Source organism: Sabethes cyaneus, chromosome 3 (assembly GCF_943734655.1).
Source record: "Sabethes cyaneus chromosome 3, idSabCyanKW18_F2, whole genome shotgun sequence".
NCBI classification, from domain to species: domain Eukaryota; kingdom Metazoa; phylum Arthropoda; class Insecta; order Diptera; family Culicidae; genus Sabethes; species Sabethes cyaneus.
Window position 1 is genome coordinate 94,476,981 of NC_071355.1, and position 18,756 is coordinate 94,495,736.

General features: G+C 38.0%; 2 protein-coding genes across 2 annotated transcripts in view; both read right to left on the bottom strand.

Moving 5' to 3' along the window:
- The window catches only part of LOC128742358 (glycerol-3-phosphate acyltransferase 3), a 31,613-nt gene extending 30,229 nt beyond the window's left edge, over positions 1-1,384 (bottom strand). The window contains exon 1 of the mRNA XM_053838694.1: positions 1,006-1,384. Within this exon, the coding sequence (XP_053694669.1) occupies positions 1,006-1,158 (153 nt within the window). The 5' untranslated portion in view covers positions 1,159-1,384. The remainder of the gene's footprint in view (positions 1-1,005) is intronic.
- Positions 1,385-8,245: 6,861 nt separating this feature from the next.
- LOC128743493 (major facilitator superfamily domain-containing protein 6) lies at positions 8,246-17,515 on the bottom strand. Its single transcript, XM_053840089.1, has 11 exons — positions 17,373-17,515; positions 17,002-17,265; positions 12,566-12,799; positions 12,364-12,499; positions 11,970-12,305; positions 11,752-11,910; positions 11,425-11,694; positions 8,933-9,029; positions 8,798-8,881; positions 8,526-8,734; positions 8,246-8,467 (listed from the first exon to the last, which is right to left on the bottom strand). The coding sequence occupies exons 1-11, from the start codon at positions 17,513-17,515 to the stop codon at positions 8,246-8,248; spliced, it is 2,154 nt and encodes a 717-aa protein (XP_053696064.1).
- Between the last annotated feature and the right edge of the window lie 1,241 nt (positions 17,516-18,756).

Consider the following 18,756-nt stretch of genomic DNA (forward strand, 5'->3'; position numbering starts at 1 on the left):
AAAATTGATTGAAGTTTTATTAGCATTCTCTCAGAGTGACAAATAATAGTATCAAAATTAAAGAATTTTAGAAGAAACAGTTTTTCAACTTAGTGCGATTTTCTCATTTTCGTGTTTTGTAACATGGGATAGATATGCTTCCAGCAGCAATGCACAACTGTTACAAATGATAATCAAACTCTATTAGCATTATCGGCACGCCTAACTTATTTTTGCTAGTAATTCAAAGAAATAAAGAAACAGTCATTAGGACCATTTTAACTGATCTCTTGAAATCACGCAAGTAGGTACTGTATCGGAATAATACTTATCACATTTTTGTTTGAATACAAAAAAAATGCTAGTAGATTAAGACTTTCTTAGCATAATTAAACGCCTACAGAATCAAACAAAGAATGGGAGTGCACATTGTTTACTATACGCGTTAGGTAATTGATAATTAGTAATCATATACGCTGATAAGTCCACAATAGTTTAAGTACGTTCGCGTGGAAACTTGCTTTACAAAGTAAGCTCTCAGTATTGACTACTAGCGATGTTCTTGACCTTCTGTATAAATGTATTGCATCGGTTAGCTGTACAGCTGCTACCTACTCATATGAAGAGTGAAATTGTGAGTGGGTATATATTGCGCCACTAACATCATAAATTCTATGAATTTTTCAAAACTGATATCATTTGCTTAAAACGAAAAGGGCTGAAAATAATAAAACAGACAAATTTCGATTTTATAATTGCCAACGTACATTCTGTATACGCTGCAGGTTACACATAGTAAATTTATTTTGCCTTTTTTGAGTATCTATGACCAGTGATGTAACTGGAGGTTTTAACAACATGAAATATACTCAAGCAAAATATTTTCTAACATAACTAGATTCTTCATGAATTTGAGGTTAAAAATCGATTTTTCTATATATTATGTATCCGACAATGACCTTTGCTGACATACATAATTACAAGGTTCCAGGGTAAAATTACTTCAGAACTTATTAAACGCCTTACCTCGAAAATCCTGACCAGCAATTCTACATATTTCCGTCTAACGCCTATCGATTTGCCCATGGAGGCCAGAAAGATGATGAAGAAAAGTAGCATTAGTACCGATGACATCGTAATCATCGACAACACGACGTTAATCAAAGCCAGAAGAAACATTTCGTCGGTTCCGCCTTCCTGTTACAAATCACAACACAGCAGATCCTTGTTGGCAGTAGGAATGTCGAAGCGTCACATAAAACACACCAATTTTATTTATATAAAGGTTCTGTATTGGTAATTGTCCACTTCACAATCATTATTGATTTACAGAAATTTATTGAAAATTTTCAGCCACACAATTTTCAGATTTTATGACCGCGAGGCGATGTTCAAGCAGCCAGCACATTCAACAAATTGACAATATTTTGCGTCGCTGCATCTGCTGACGCTTGAATGATGGGGCAACATTCAGGGTTGCCAGATGATATTTTACAACATGTCTTTAACTGAGAGAGATTCGCGGATAGGAAAAAATCGTACGTCAAATGCAGCCAGTTCGAACTGTCAAATGCAGCCAGTTGTTATTATTGGTTAGAAATGGAAAAAGATTGGTGACTCATACAAGTTTTCGCCTTGTAGTTCTTTAGGAAAACACAGATAAGAAATTAAATTGGTATTATTTTTTCGTTGGGAATTAGCTAAAAAACGTTTGATAATATTTTACACTAAGCATACTTTCGAATTTCTCACGAAAGTACTCATAACGTGTCATTTTACATGCAATTAACTATGCGCTTCCGATTTATCGTATGTTGCATACAGTATTTTTACAAAAGCTGATGTCCCATAGACCAACTAGCACCAAAAAATGTTACTGCAAGACACGCACTTTTCACGTCCAATGTAGAGTTCACGCACGCGCTTGAACAGTCAGCCCGAAAATGAACATAAACATAATAATAAGAAGAAGAACTGTCAAAGAATAAGAAAAAGAAAACCGTCTTCGCGACTCTCTCTCAGGTCTTTAACACCTGATCAGGGATACCAGATGTGCAGAATGAACCTATTCTTGACCGTGAAAAAACTTGCAAGCAAGCGATCGCTTGTTTACAAATAGGAGATTGGCGACTGACAAGAAATACGAAAACAAACTTTATTAACCTTGCCGCTGAATTTGCATTATTTTCCATAATGCCTACGTATTAAACCCATATAACAGGGAGCGGATCTGCAACATTGCCGTTGTCGCTCTTTCTCTTGTTTACTACATATGGTGATTTCACTATGGGCCGTATGAATAAAAGAGTTTACTTTAAGGTGCGTTTAAGCTGGCAATTTTTTGGCAACAGGTGGAATGCGACATGATATGCGAAATGTTGCTTGTTGTTGCTTAATGTTGCTTCTGGCTACCTGAAAATTTGTGATACGTTGCCAATAGTTGCTCGAAAACATTGGGCAACAGCTTGGAAAAAGTTGCATACAGCCACATGTTGCCAATCTAAACGCACCTTTACTCTGTTCATAAGATTTACACAGGAAAAGCAAAGCAAACTGTTATATTCATACGGCCTTATGTTACACTTTTTATCGCACTTCGTGCTAGTCAATTCAATTGCGAAGTTCAATCCTGCCATATTAACTATGTACGAAAATTTCCAACAGAAACCAGGTTAACCAATCGTTAGCCGAGACAAAACGTTTTGGCCTTATTTTTTTTAACAATTGAGTTCCAAAATTATCAATTATGGCTTTAAAGTTTTTAGAATCCGCCGACATGTCCATTTCGAAAACTTTGATGCATTGTAAAATAACCCTGCAATTTACGGATTTTTTTGCGTGCAGCATCAAAATGTCTGCATGATTATGAATTCAAAGGTAAAGACATATTTTGCAATTGAACGAAAACTTATACAACAGAGATGTGAGGCGTCATTCACAAAGGACCAACCCATCGGCAGGCATTCATGTTTTCGCCGCAAACATCTCATGTGTGCGAAAATGAGATAGCATTCCACCACTACGTTTCACTCAACAGTCTACTGCCAGCAGTCTGATTTGGGCCCGCTGTCAAATTTTGAGCCCGCTTGAAAAATTTAACCACGATTGAATAAGATTAACTCAGAAATGAGTGAGTTTCAACTCAAATATGAGTAAAAACCGACTCACTTTTAGCGAATTCACATAAATTAACCTGGGTTTGTGCTAACTCGAACCCGAAATTTATGAACGATACGGGCAGTTTGACAGATCGACCCGTAAACCGTAATGCTGGACAGTTTTAACATGCGCAGTAAACTGAATGCTGTCAGTTTAACCGAAATGCTATCTCGGTTAATTTATGAACGCTTTGACAGACCTTTGATTAAAACTGAGTGCTAATCAGCTAACTGGCACCTTTATCTCATTTGCCTTGCGTTGACAAGGGCTAACATCACTGCGGGCTCAGGAGTCGTGGGCCCCACTGACAGCTGAAGAGCTAACATGTGTGAAGAGTGGCGAATATATGATATCTCGTTTACGCTAACGCTAACATGTTGGCATCGAAAACATGGCTGCTAATGGTGCTTATCGACCTGAGTCAGGTTTCGTAAATTAACCTATTCGCTATTTGACAAAAAATAGAACAGCCCAAAAATATAAGTAAATTGGCAATTTCTCAATTCTGAGTAATTTGTGCGGACCTACTTAATTTAAACCTAAAGTAATTTAGGCTGAGTAAAATTTACTCATAACTTGTGTAAGTACTACTCAGTTTCGAGTGAAATGGGACTCATTTTTGAGTGAATATGAAGTATTCCACCACGCACACATATAAAGATTTTTTGACATTAGCTGAGGCCCTCGCTGAGGCTGTTTGCAGTAGGAGTAATATCAACAACATCAAATTCCAAACTCCCGGATCCCCTCCTCCACTATTTGCTCCCCTCTCACTCCTACATAAGCGATCCTCAGCAAATGTCATTCTCGTTGGTGACGAAACCGCAAATTACTTCATAAACCTTTCCAGTTATGTGTGTGTTGGTGCTTGAAAATAAGGCAAACAACAACAGTAAACAAAAGAGATGCATTCCTTTGTCACCAAGGTAGAGAATGAATTTCGTCTTCCGCTGGCTTAAATGCCAGCAAATTTTAAAAATGTGTGCTTGAATTTGAAACAAGATGACAAATTTGACCGCCATTCGCTATGATGGCACTGCACGATCTCTTTTACACCTACAGAACTGCCCGTAGCTGAATGCGTGAAAATTATTTCCGGCATGTTCTGTCTTTTGCACTCTTTAGCAAAATCGCTATCCAGCTTTTTACGCGCTATAATGGTGGCCGCTATAAATTGTGTTCGTAATATCCAGCTTTTTACGCGCTATAATGGTGGCCGCTATAAATTGTGTTCGTAATATGCGTACAATCTTTTTGACAACTCTGCATACATCAAATCTGGCACTCTTCTCTTGCAACACTGCCGTGCTCTTTCTTTCGTTTACGCCAAAGAAGGAAAGCAAAAATGTGCGAAATGTAAACAAAACTATTGCTCTCCTTCTTTTGCGTAAACGAAAGAAGGAGCAACACTGCTGTACAGGAGAAGAGTGCCCAGTTTTGATGGATGCAGAGTTGTCAAAAAGATTGTTTGCATATTACGAACACAATTTATAGCGTCCGCCATTATAGCGCGTAAAAAGCTGGATACGAACAATCTTTTTGACAACTCTGCATACATCAAATCTGGCACTCTTCTCTTGCAACACTATACCGTGCTCTTTCTTTCGTTTACGTCAAAGAAGGAAAGCAAAACTGTGCGAAATGTAAACAAAACTATTGCCTTCCTTCTTTTGCGTAAACGAAAGAAAGAGCAACACTGCCGTACAGGAGAAGAGTGCCCAGTTTTGATGTATGCAGAGTTGTCAAAAAGATTGTTCACATATTACGAACACAATTTATAGCGTCCGCCATTATAGCGCGTAAAAAGCTGGATTCTGCTTCACGCAAATTCGAAACTAATGTAGGTGTCTCCACTGCGGCACCGTCATAGCGAATTACGCACGCGAAAAGGTGGATTGTAGGAATGTGGCATCGCTAAACCGAAATTCGAACATACGACGACTGGCTTGTTAGACCAGCATCGTATCTCGAAGCTAACTGAGCGGTAGGAAATAAAACCTTAGTACAATAGATCAACTAGCAGATTTGTTTACCAAAGCTGTAGATATTGGACGCCTTAAAGAACTTTCTAAGATGAGTGGATTACTAGATTGGGAGGGGGTGTTAACATAGCAAGTAGCAACAAACGACTAATATAGCACGAACCCAGGTTAATTTATGAATTCGGTATAAATAACTGTTCGGGTGGTAAATTCAGGTTTTTTGTGCCTCAAGTTAAGATTCGCGAGTGATGTGACAAATGGAACGGTCGAAAAAAATTAATGAAAAATCGACGGCGAAAAAGTAAAAATACAGTGATGAATTGTATTTGGATAAAAATCTCAGTATTTAGTGTAATTTATGCCCCAAAAAGTAATAGAACTTATAGAATACAACGTTTAGTGCTTCGAGTTGCAAGATCTTATTGCGGCTAGCAGGTTAGTTGAACTAATTTTATTTTTTTGTGATGGTTTCCCGAGTCTATGGGAGCATGTTGGTACACTGAAGAAGGGAAGGGAAGGGTGATATTACAGAGACTATAGATTATAGACGCGCCGAGACACTCAAAATCCGCTAAATTTTGAAACAGAACGGAGAGTACCATCATAAATAAAGGTAACTCTTCGCTTTCGTTTCAAATTTAGCGGTTTTTGAGTGTCTCGGCGCCTCTGTAATCTATAGTCTTTGTAGATGATATTCGGTGCTATACTAACTGTCATAAATGTACTCTGACGACATTGTCGTTAAAGCTAGAGTTTCAATTCCGGTACCTAATTACAATAAATTCCATTCCATCTTGTTTATATCCGTGAGTGACTATATACTATACGTTTACTGAGCTACTAATGAGCTAGCAGCATTGAGCACCGTAAATACAAAAGATACAACAAAACTTTATTCTGCAAAATTGTAGATAATAACTAGTTCTACAAATGTCTCATATATAACTTTGACTAATTTTGCTCGACTGGGACAGTACTGTCAAATGAATCAAAATTGAGTCAAAGTGATCGAATCATCCCTGTTCAAACCAAAACATTTTTTTGTAAAACGCATCTGTTGCACTTTTCTAATTTCTTGTATCTGTCAGACTACCACGTCAACTGCAGAAGGTTAAGGTAATTATAAGGAGTTCGATCAAAATTATAATTTCATCCAAAGCATGCTTAATCATGCGAATTAGTTTAAACCCCACACTTTCTTCAGTAGAATTAATAAGCTAAAACTTTCAGGAAAGTTTTGTTTTACATCAGCTAAGAAAAAAACCGCAGGCATGGAGGGACATATTTTTAATCTATTTCTTTAAAAATTTGTGCCCAACAAATATTTTTGCTTAAAAATACCTTATTCGTCTATCGTATAGCTAATAGTCGTTGAACAAGCGCTTTATAAGCTATTAAACAACAAAAATATTCCTTGGGTGAGCTGTGATTCTACTTTGTGAAAATGTAAACACATGGGTTTTCAGCGGAGTGGTGTAGGGGGTCTTGGTATACAGTTTTTTCATTAAAACCCCATTCAACCTACAATTTATTGATTCTGAAGAACTCGTTTAACTTTGCTTTACGAGAGAATGTCAATTCACAGACGTTGAAAGGTTGAAACCTAACTTTAATATTTTGGTTTGATATAGGTTAATGAGAAATACTCTTTTTATTCGGATTTACTAGTGTAACGGTTCATATCTTTATTATAGGTTATTACATGTTAGAGGTGCATTTTCATATAGTCGAAAACTATATAAATTATTATATTTATTATCAGTGCTGTACATTTTAGTTACAATGTTATGTTTATCCATTGTTTTTTTTTGCAAGTCTCGCTTCTGTTTTTAGATCTCAATGACTCACGTTTATAATTTAACATCAATACTTTCAGTTGAGTTTTAACATATCAGGTTCTGTTTTCTACTAGCTACACCTAATTCATGATAGTTTGAATCTCTGTTTTTGTTTCTATCAGTCAAGTACAAATGCAATGAATTAAACATATATTTATGGTAACGATACACGCATTTAAATAGTTACTGGAACATAAATTGTCAGAAATTATAACTTTTTTTTGAAAACATTTGAAAGCAGTTGCATTGTAACAAACTTTACGCTCAATTAAAACAATTTTAAACTTGCAATATATATATATGATTGTTTTGCATTACATTGCATTAGATCTTTAGCGCATAGTTTAACAAGGTGGTACTAACCGGAGAATTGTTCACAACTGTAACCAGCTTTCAGAGACAATGAGAAACGTTTGTAAATACAGTAAATATTACATCCTACTATTCGATTTAAATATTATATTGTTCCTATTCCTAATTTTGTAGTTGAAAACTGATATGCGACATGATTTTTAATAAAGCTTTCATTGGCATTGCGTTAAAAACAATAGTTGATGCAACTGCGAAGTCACGTTGGTGTGAGAATGTACTTTTAAATGAAACGCATACTTGAGTTCGATATTCAAGTGGACGAGAAATTTCGTTGTGCATGTAATGTTGAATGATTAGTGCATATTCTGATTAAAAACCACATGGTTGTTCGTTAGCATAAGGATTTTCTACCTTTGAAAACCAAACAATAGTACAGAATTAAAACGAAATTACGTTGGATATTTTTAAAAGTTTGTCGAATAGTACAATACAGGAAACAGAACTACATTTTCGTTTGAACTTTAGCATAGCATTTCTAGAATATTAGATTAGTTTTATTTTATTTTCCAGTAATATGAAAACCCAAAATTAAGTCAATAGTAATACAGTAGTGCCAGTCACTAAACTTAAAACGCTACATACTAATCTAAGTGCATCAATAGTATTTTAGATGTAAGTATTATATTCATTTTGCACTAATAAAAAAATCCAATTTTATTAAAAAATCAAAATCTTACTTATATACTAATAAAAACTTCACTAGCCTGTTATTGTTATAAACAAGAAATTTAGGCTAAATGAATTGTATTCATAAAGCACATGCGAAATCAAAACAACGGTTCAGCTTGGATAAATAAATAAAATTTTTGTCGAAATATTTTGGTTTGGTACGCGTTTGGCGTATATGTTTTTATTTCTGGAATGACGAATAACATGTAAACCTAACCTACTTGCGACCTGAATAACAGATTGAATTTAGTATTGGTTACCACCAAAGGTATTATTTTGAGGGGCGGCGAAAGGGTTATGCGGCACACCGCCGGGTACATCAAGAGCCCCTCCAGTAGTTTGGTAAGTGCCGTAACCGTTGTCGGCATTTTGATTACCAATTTCATTTAGACGTGTACTGGATAGGGCCCTTGGAATAGGATTGCTTGGAACGCCATGAGGAGCAAGATGTGCTGTCTCTTCCGCAACCTGAAACATTAGTTATCCTTTAGTATGCTATGATAAAAATATTTGTAATGCGGTTTACCTGATGTGGATCTTCTGTGGCAGGAATTTCGGATATAAAACCTTGCTCTTTCCGGTAGAAATTGATAAACACGAATCCTGCTAGTACCAATATGCAAATGACACCATAACCTCGGAAGGTCGCGGTGGTTCCAAAGTAGTTGACAAACATACCACCAATCACGGCACCACAGCCTCGGCCAAGACCGTGATGTAGCCCTTGGAGGACACCTTCGAGTAGACAGAGAAAGATTTTGACTTTTTTTTCATTTTATGAATACGAAAACTGCTTACCCTGAGCTGATGATCTTAAATGCTGAGGAGTATTGTGAGCGATATATGAGCAACAAGCAGCCCAAACGGCAGCGTGTGTAATTCCTGCGATAGGTACGGTTAATATGTGCTGTATTATAATATAAAATTATTTACCTTGCATAAACTCGAATGGAAGGACCCACCATGGATTTTTTAGGTATGAAATGTATAGAAAACGCAGTATATTTCCTACAAGGCCTAGACAAAGTACCTGAATTTGAAAAAATATAATAAGTTGGACATGTGCTACATATAATAATGAAATCATTGACATAGAAAAATATTATGTATTAAACTTGATACGCCCAGTATCTCACAACGTACGCACTGTCCAGGTGTTCACCTTATTTTGAAATTTTTACAAACTTTCTACAATATACAAAAGGGTTTGTCAGGAAACACGGGCATCGCCCGCTATATCTATCATGGCAACTCCATAAGCGAGATAGAGACACTGAGTTAACAAGTTATTGTACTTGAAAATCATTAAGTTACGGAAAAAGGAAGATGACATCAACCTACATTATTGGCACCGACCTTCAGCATAAAAATATAAACGCGAGCTGTGGAATATGGAATATACTGACTTAAAGCTTGAAAGCCTGGAGCTGAGCAAGATGTGTTGGTCAAACATTAGAGATCACAAGACGTAGCCATACGAGTAAGGAGCTGCATTTTTAGTAAGTCCAGGGGAACAGAAGGCCTTGATGATCAACGAGCGGAGATAGCGGAGAACTGGAGAGGATTTTTAAACTGTTGTACGCCATTTTTGGCGCTATTGTAGTACTTAGTTGAATGCCAAAATTTCACTAAAGGACAGTAGTGATTGGCCACACAGGAGAGGATAAACGATGAACTGAATAGTTAGAACAACTGTTTTGAGTTGCAATGAGGCAGCGTATGGCGTTCGTCACACATATTGTGTAAGCTCTGAGGTACTAAAGCAGCAATCAAGAGCAATCTATCAGAGTGCCAGGAACAATATCTGCGGCGCACTTAGACGAGAAGAACTTCAAGATAAGATAGTCTCATTGAAGCTCAGTACGAGGCGTTCTCGAGCAAGGTGTTGTACGATAGTGTTTTGTCCGACACTCTGCTAGTTACTGCTAGTGTGAGAAAGGGCTATAAATTATCTCCGCTACTATTTCTCATCGTTATGAGGATGAGACACTTGTCGGAGCTAATAATAGTACACCAAATCGAGGAATGCGCTGTAATCCTCTGACGAAAGAGCAAGTGATCTTATTTACTTGCTTGCTTACTTAACCTGGTGAGGTGAGATGTCTGTTAGAAATTCACCTGCACTACGAAATTACGCCAACTTACTCAGTCTATAGTTGTTTTTCTCCCATCCTTGAAAATACCACACTTCCTAAATCCTGCTCCACTTGGTTTAACTAGCTAGCTTCCTATGCACCTCTGCAACTGGAATCAACCGAAATCGCGGGTATCCCCATTTTTGAGATTGCAGTCTAACATTCTCACCACATATCCCGCCCATAGTACCCTTTCAGCTTTAGTGACTTTATGGGTACTGAGCTCGCGAAGAGTTGCGTCAACTCGTGGTTTAACCTTCTCCTCAATTCAACGTTTCGACGTACCCCGGCAAAGATGACCCTAAGCATACGACGTTCGAAAACGACCAGTGCTTGTAAGTCTCCGCGAGCAGTGTAAGCATTATTTGCTTGCTGTACTAACGGTTAGATTGTAAGATCTGCACAGATCCCCTGTATCGCCGGAGGACCTTCGTGGCAGTACTGCTTAGCATCCCACACTGGCACGAGGACGATGATTCTCCTTTTCCTATCGGCATACGACCTTGGTTTCTACCGGAGTTGGTTACCAGATCTCCACTAAGGTTACTCGAATCCTGGTTTGTGCTATCAGAAGGTAGGGTTTGCTGCTGCTGGAGGGATTGCCTATAGGCGCGCAGGCACCGACAATACGTATTATTCAGCAGTTTACCAGCCTTAAATGCCCTTGATCTAGCCGACTATATTATCTTGCTCATAGCCAGTGTAGCTAAGACTATGTCTATAGTAGTGAACACTGGTAATCCCTCCAACTTCACAGTAGCATGCAACAGGTAAAGCAGGAGCAAAACTTTCAATATTTTGGTAACCAGACAATGTGGGAGGGTAAAAAAACTGATATAGCCACACGAATCAGGACGGGTCAGCAGTGGTGGCTTCTCAGGTTTGCAAAGCAAATCGACCTACATACTGAATTTTCAAATCTAAAGTTAAATCTGTATTACTATACGCCCACGAAACGTGGGCACCACGGCGGAGATAATGCAAAAACAGCGTTAAGCGGAATATCCTGATGGGCTGACAATTGGATATCTAACGAGGCACGTGGTGTGCAGTTTAGTCAGTGACATCCAAGCGATTGATGATGGCCTTTCCTGACAGTTGAAAGCCATGGCAGTGAAGATCCTTTTACCGAAAATTGACTTTGCGTTTACCAGTTTATCAACCTGACCCTGTAACTCTGGGATTACGGAGCCACAATTCTATTCTACATTCTAGTTTAATTCATAAATTAACACAATATGATTGGCAACTCGACAGATAGAATAGCATTAAAGCAATAGTTATTCCTACCTTAACATGACCGATCTGAGTGATCAAGCGGAAGCTGAAAAAGTAGGCGAAAATTTCCGAAATATGATTGATGACTGAAGCGACGCCAAATAACGTTGGTGATCCACCGTAATCCTGGAGATGCCAGAAGAGAAATGTGAAAATCAGTCCAATACCGAATCCCATGAACCATGCCACAAATAGGAATGATGCGCATTTTAAATCCTTGAACTGTTTTAACACCGTAACCCATTCAGGCATTTCACGTGTCGTCTGCGCGAAGATCTTAGTCTGAAATTCCATCTTAGTAAGTGTTGTTATTAGATCGGTTTAATGTTTAGCACTCACTTGTGCACCTAGTGCCTGAGGAGGAGGAGCAGCACTAGACATACCTCCACCGCTGGCAGCTAACGCAGGAAGCTGTAATTGTTCCGCTAATTGGTTCTGCATTCTTTCTTCCTCTGTAGGTTCCTGAGCAATTTTGATGACTTGAGGCTCTGGAGGTTCCTGTCGATTATAAATGTTAATCCAGTATAGTTTAAATATTCAAGACCAATCTAATTTACCGAAAAGTCGTATTTGAACGTAATTTGTGTAGCGGAAATAAGTGCTGCACCCATCAGCACGGAAAATGTTGCAAAGCATATCGAGTAGTTTTTCTCTTGTTTTTCCGGCCCACAGGGATGGTCCGGAAACGCTGTCGAATGATCTAAGGCTATACCCACGAAAAACATTGCCAAACCCCAGCCAAGGGAACCAAACATACGCTGGTGACCGTAACGATCAGCATCTTCGCCGAGAATAGTGATGACAGCTGAATCGGCCAATGTAATCGCGGGAGCGCTGAAGAATTCTCCAATCACAACAAGCAGCAGTAGCAAAAAGAATGCTTTTTGAATATCCTAAAAATAGTAATTTTAGAACCAGTTTGATATAAACTTTTTGAGCAAATGTTTCTACCGCAGTTCTGTACACAATAGATGAAAAGAGTGGAGATACCCAGTCACCATGTAAACGTTCGTTGAAGTTGTTGGCATAACTAACGCCTAAGGGAGATTGGCCAGCTGCCGCAAATGGTCGAGCCGCGCGTTCAACTCTACATACAAGTAAAATGGAGGGGAATTATTCAATCGTTTAATAAGCAAACTTTAACTATTGTTACCTGGAAAAATGAGCATCTGGTTCTGTGTACTTTCCGAATGATACTTCCTCAAGCATGCTTTCATCAATAGAACGTTTCAGAATTCGAGGGACTTGCGGTGTTCTTAGCTCAAAGTCAGTAGCATTTTTTCTCTCAATACAACTGGTAGCTGGGGGTTGGATGAAGCCAAGTGGTAGGGTAAAAAGTATCCACGCAGATAACGAAGCCAGTAGCAACATTTTTCCTTTTTTGCACCTAGAAAAAGAAACGTGTGTCAGCTAATAGTTTGTAATTTTCGTTTGTTATAATGCAGAAATATCTTAACCTATTATAAATTATAAGCCTTAGCGTTAGATTATAATCTAACGTATGTTTTGTCTTATTATTTACTCCGTTTCACAACTACCCCTTACTAAAAGATTAGTTCTACACTTTTGATTGTTGAATACACGCGATGTATGGAGAAATAACAAACCGAACTCCTGTCTCTCTAGCAGGTTAAAGCCGGGGTGATGCGTGCCGTATCATTGTACTCGGTCCTCGGATACTCGCCGCTAATTCGTTCAGCAACTTGATACTCGCAAGTCAGCTTCAATCTAGTCGAACCATCTAGTACGTTGGGCTCTCTATTTCTGCCGCCGGCACGGCGTTCTTGAAGAGAACGGATTTCGTTGCACAGTCGTCCGGCATCCTAGCGATGTGGCCAACCCACCGTAGTCTCTCAATTTACATCAGGTGTACGATAGAAATCTCTGCAAGTAGTGCCTGCAGCTCGTGGTTAATACGCTACTTCTTGATTGAAGCATTTTGAAGAGGGAATAGTAGGCTCGATTTCCAGCTTGAATGCGCCGTTGAAACTGGTCTCTCGTATTATTGTCGACGGTAACCAATGATCCCAAATGAAATATAGGAACTCGTCAACCACTTCCAGTTCATAGCCGTCAATAGTCACTGTCCGTGGGAGGCTAGCGTTATTTTCTCTGAGCCACTTCCTATCATATATTTGGTTTTGGTTTTCATAGATTTGTCACATATTCTTCCTAGCTTTCGTTTTTAGTTTGGACACTGACGAACTGACATGACACATAGAAGAAAATCCTTTAAAAACCATCGTCCTACACATTTGTCTTGTACACTATGCACCCTCTGTTATGCATGTTGCGGAGTAGCTTGCACTTACAGGGTTTTATACTGCAGGGTTTTTACATTTGTATGGCTCGAGCCCCGTGGTGTGGTAATGTAGCGAAACATGCTTTATTGAATAATGAGTGGTTTTTGAATGGACGATGGAATTAACGCGAGTGTCTCGTCTGTTTGTCTGTGGTTTGGCGTAGGTTGCCTTCGTTTCTAGTAATGATGTCGAGGTCGTCTGCGAAGGCTATGAGTTGGCTATTTTTGCCGAAGATCGTGATCGTTTTGATGCTCGCTCGCCGGAACAACATACAGGACTGTCCGACATCACGCGCTCCAGGTTAGCTTTGATCAACCGCTTCAGTTTGTCCGGAATACTGTGCTCGTGCATTAGCATGCTTGTTCGCTCTCGACTGTATCGTATGCTGCCCTGATATCTACAAAAATATGATGCGTGGGCACGTTGTATTCCCAACATTTCTGAAGGATTTGTCGGAGAGGGAATATTTGATCCGCAATAGCACGTGTCCCCATAGACCCTGTCTGATGCTGCCGTACGAATTCTTTTGCTATTAGGGATAGACCACGCAACAAAATTTGAGAAAGCGCTTTGTAGGCGGCATTGATCATCGTAATGCCACGGTAATTACAGCAATCGAGCCGATCGCCTTTTTTATATGAGGGACAAACCATACCTTCCTTCCATTCCTTCGGTAGTATCTTCTCCCACCAAATGTTTGAAATTATCCAATGAAGTGCGTCACGAATGTTTCTTTGTCCTTTTTGTAAAGTTCTGCCGGGAATCGGTCCTTTCCGTCAGCTCTATTATTCCTCAGCTGACCTCAGCTGTTTCTCGCTGGATCTCTTCGAGATCGTATGCCCGCAAGCTGTTTTCGTTTGAAGGCACTCTTAGGTTTACTTCCGTTCCTTTTCATTTTGTTATATCGTCATTGAGATGCTTATCGAAAAACTGCTTCCACATGTCGACCACCTCGCGCTCATTTGCGACCAGGTTTCTCCCCTCGTGTCTATACAATATACATATCGGGCTTCGGTGTGTATCTTTTATAATATTGGTTCATTTTCTCATAGAAATTGTGCGTCGCATTAGCCCGAAATGGTTGTGCCAAGTGTTCAATGGGAATCTTTCTAAGTACCGTTGGCAATTTACAGTTCGTGCGCCTGCGCCACTTTCCGTTTATGCTTCTTCAAAAATAGTCCGCAACACTTTTCTTCTGCATACGGCAAGTGCGTATTGATTGTATTGTATTGATTTTCAGTTCAATTCCCCTAACTAAACCCAATCTTATCGACTCCGCCGTCCAAAAGTTTGTAGCGATAACGTCTTTGAGAATCAGGTTATAAGCTTCAGCAGTCTTATCACACTCTGCTGAAAGCAGCAATAAAACCGATGATGCTTTTCGCTGCTTGACAGCTGCCACCATAATTTAAAGAAGCTGTTCGCTACAAAACTATGAAGCATACAGCTTACTCTGGTAAAAAGCTAAATCAGTTCACCAGTTTTGTTAACTTGAAAATACATCCGTGAGCAGAATAGTTAAAGTTTTACTTTTAGATCATCCCGATCGATTTGGTTTATAGCGTCTAGAATAAAATATCCCAATACATTTTCAGCAGTCTCCATTGGTTTGCAGCAAATGCGCATTAAATTTTATCGTGCATATTGATGTAGTAGGTGGATAAACCCAACGAGCCATCTAAATTTTGCAATTTTCGAAAATTGGTTGTTTTAACAAAATAAATATATCCAGTTAGTCATTCTCAATTTCTAGCCAAATCATTTTAGTTGCTTCCTGTTACAGGAAAACCGATTGATAATTCACTCAAGTCGCTTTTTACGCGAAGGATACGTTCCGCATAAATCAAAATCGCGTAAAAAAACCGCGTAAATTCCAAAATTCGTGTTACAAAGAAAAAACAAAACTTCGCGTAAAAAAAACTTTATGGATTTCAACATTGCATTAAATAATAGTCTAATTGAGCACATTCGCGTAAATTTCGAAAATCACGTAAAAAACCGCCTAAATTCTGAAATTCGCGTAAAAAACCGCGTAAACTCCGAAATTCGCGTAAAAATAGTCGCGTAAAAAATAAACCGCATAAAAAGCGACTTTAGTGTAATTACCTTACTGCAAATTACTTTGCTTTGATGAATTTTTGTTTACGAGTTAAAACAAAATACTAGAATAGGGCCTCGCAGAAAAAAATGATTTCGGTGTTGAACTCTAATATTGTTCATAATAGCAGCAATAATTTTGGTCGGTCAGGGTGTTACCGTTTTAAGGGCTCCATAAAATTTATAGCGGTTTGTCAAGTAAAATAAGATCAATTTTGATATTGTATTACTACGCGATACGTATGGTAAGTTTATAAGAGACGTAGAGCAGTCAACTAGTTTGCGTAATACCATGATAAAACCAATGATAATGGTTAATACCGCAATAGGTTTTGATAACATTTGGCAACGTTAATGATTTTAGATCATTAAATTTGTAACAAGGGTAATTTCATATTCTACAGAAACAAATTTCGATTTTTGAGCATCAAAACCATTAAATTGGTACCGTAATCCGGGGACAAATTGATGATCGGGATCAAACGTACAACTAAAACGAACTTAAACTTTACTAAACAGGATCATTACTGTATCGTCATTTCGGGGTACTTCGAAATTATAATATCTTGTCGGGTTATCTAATTAATTTTTTGTTAATATTTATTTTAATGTGACTTTTACCATTTGGTCATTCACCATAATTGGTTTTTATTTTCATCCATGTTTCATTTTATTTTCATTTCAAAAAATATTTAAAATGCAAACAGCTAAAATTCATTTTTTTTAATCAGTCATGCAATAAGTTAAGTTGCACTTATCGATAACAGTTAAAAATTTAAATCACTATTTTTGGTTTGCTGATTGATAGCAAACTTCGTTCGATAAATTATATTTGATCTATTTTACCATATGAACATAATTAGTTTTCAGTGAGCGTATCTAGTCTTCTAATTAGCATCGAGGTACGATCCAAGTCTAACTAGGTAGTATAAGTATATTCGGATCTTTACAGGAATTGATTTGCTATGGCTATACCGATAGCCGCCTGTAAATGCTTTTGATAATGTCAAATCTCTGAGATACATTTAAGTTAAAATAATTTGATTCGCTAATTTAATTGTAGATATGTATAAAAACGCTTAATTTTAAAGGTTTTTAAAATGTTCAATCTGAAAAGTCTTCTTATAATGTTGAGCCAAATATGTATATTAGGCGTATAGGCATACAGAATAAAAATTACCAAACTTACCGATCAGCATAGCTTCCCCAGAATGGAGCGGACAAAAATTCTACAAACGGTCTGGTCCCGATCAGTAGGCCGCATTGCCCAGGATTCATGCCCATTTGTTTGAAGTACACTCCCATCAGTGGGAACAAGGATCCGAAAGCGGCGTAGAAGAAGAAATAGAACGTTTTTACTGGGAGCAGTTCTTGATCGACTGAACCGCACAGCATTTCCAGAATATCCGACTTTCCTCGAATTTTGTGCGTTGACTCCTTGGCTTGGGGATAGCTATTTTACAAAAGGAAATGCAAGGTTAGAATTGCAATTATGTTAATCAAATCCATATTTTATTTCCACATTTATTTGGAATGTGGCTATTGTGGGTGGATACTCACAGCGTAGGATCAACTTCTCCCATCGCCTCAGGGTCAACCATTGGTCTTGCTACCCCAGCTGACTGCATAGGAATGTTCTGCTGCTGTTGCCCATAATTTCCATATTCATTCCCACCATATTCATTATTTGAGAAGGGCTGCATTTTTCTAAGGTGATTCAATGTACACTTGTCACTGATTATTCGCTTCTATCGACTATAGTAGAATGGTTTTCTGTTGAACACTATGGATTTTTAAGTCACTGTAGTTTATTACAACCTAATTTCCATTGTTTTACACTACAACGGCCTCACTTTTCAGCTGAAGAAACCCGTAATTCTTTTGGCATGCCTACACAATGACATAACATATGAAGTTTGGTTTCATATAAAAAGCAAAATCAACACAGTTTATCACACAATTTCCTCTCAATCAAAATTCAATCTCATAAAAGAGAATTGGATGATTTGTTTTTTCGGTTTACTTCTTCACTATATCAACCAATGCGAAAGTATTCGACTAATAAAGAAAATTGGTATTCTTTCAACAACGTGAAAAACTTGAATCTCTCACAAATGGCTAAGGATCAATAAGCACAGTATATGAAAAAGCTTCTCGCAATCGATAAAAATCCTGCCAAACATATCGTTACAGGTGCGCATGTCCGCTAAATAATTAGACATTGTTTGTCGTATGCCCTGCGAATTTTTATACATCGGATTATTTTGATGTAATATTCTTATTTTAGTGGGCGAAGTACTATTACCTATTGGCATTTGGCACTATTATTATAATATAATATTATTATAAGAGTAATTTTTGTGTTTTTGCATCGCCATAACTTCGGATCAACTGGATGGTTCTTCATGAAGTTTGGCATGTATGTTCCTGGACATAAAGGAATTAACGTACAGAAGTTCACAATAGTTGAGGTGGTATTTAACCCTCTAGTGCACAAGCTTTTTCTAAGTTTTGAAGAATTTTTTTAACTTTCGCATAAAATGAATGTTTCAAATTAATGTAATAAATCAAAGTGTGTATTTGAATATGAATATATAATGAGAAAGTATGAAAGTATGTATGTATGTATAATAATGAGGTATCAGAGATTTCTAGGGATTTTAAGAATAATACCACTAACCCGCCAAATTAAAGAATTAATAAGGAGGGGGAGGTCCAACAAAGGTTTATTATTTTGCAGGCATGCCGACCAATAACAGTTCTACAAGTAGCTGGGTGACGAAAGAGAGTGGACCAGTTGGGGAAACTTGACAAAAGGTGAGGTCAGAATACGGGAAAATGACATACAAGTGGCTGGGAGGCAAAGAAGTTAGGGGGTGACCAAATGTGGAAAAAAGCCCTAGTTTTTTTGCATTTTGGAAATTTTCGAATCGAAAAAATATTG

Bases quoted from the DNA above. Each gene is read 5' to 3' on its own strand.
- LOC128743493 (XM_053840089.1), bottom strand. From the start codon at position 17,515: ATGCAGCCCTTCTCAAATAATGAATATGGTGGGAATGAATATGGAAAT. The intron at 11,911-11,969 runs GTAAATTAGATT...TATAATCGACAG, and splicing joins CGTTCAAATACGACTTTTCG to GAACCTCCAGAGCCTCAAGT. The intron at 8,882-8,932 runs GTAAATAATTTT...TACCTATCGCAG, and splicing joins TCCATTCGAGTTTATGCAAG to GAATTACACACGCTGCCGTT.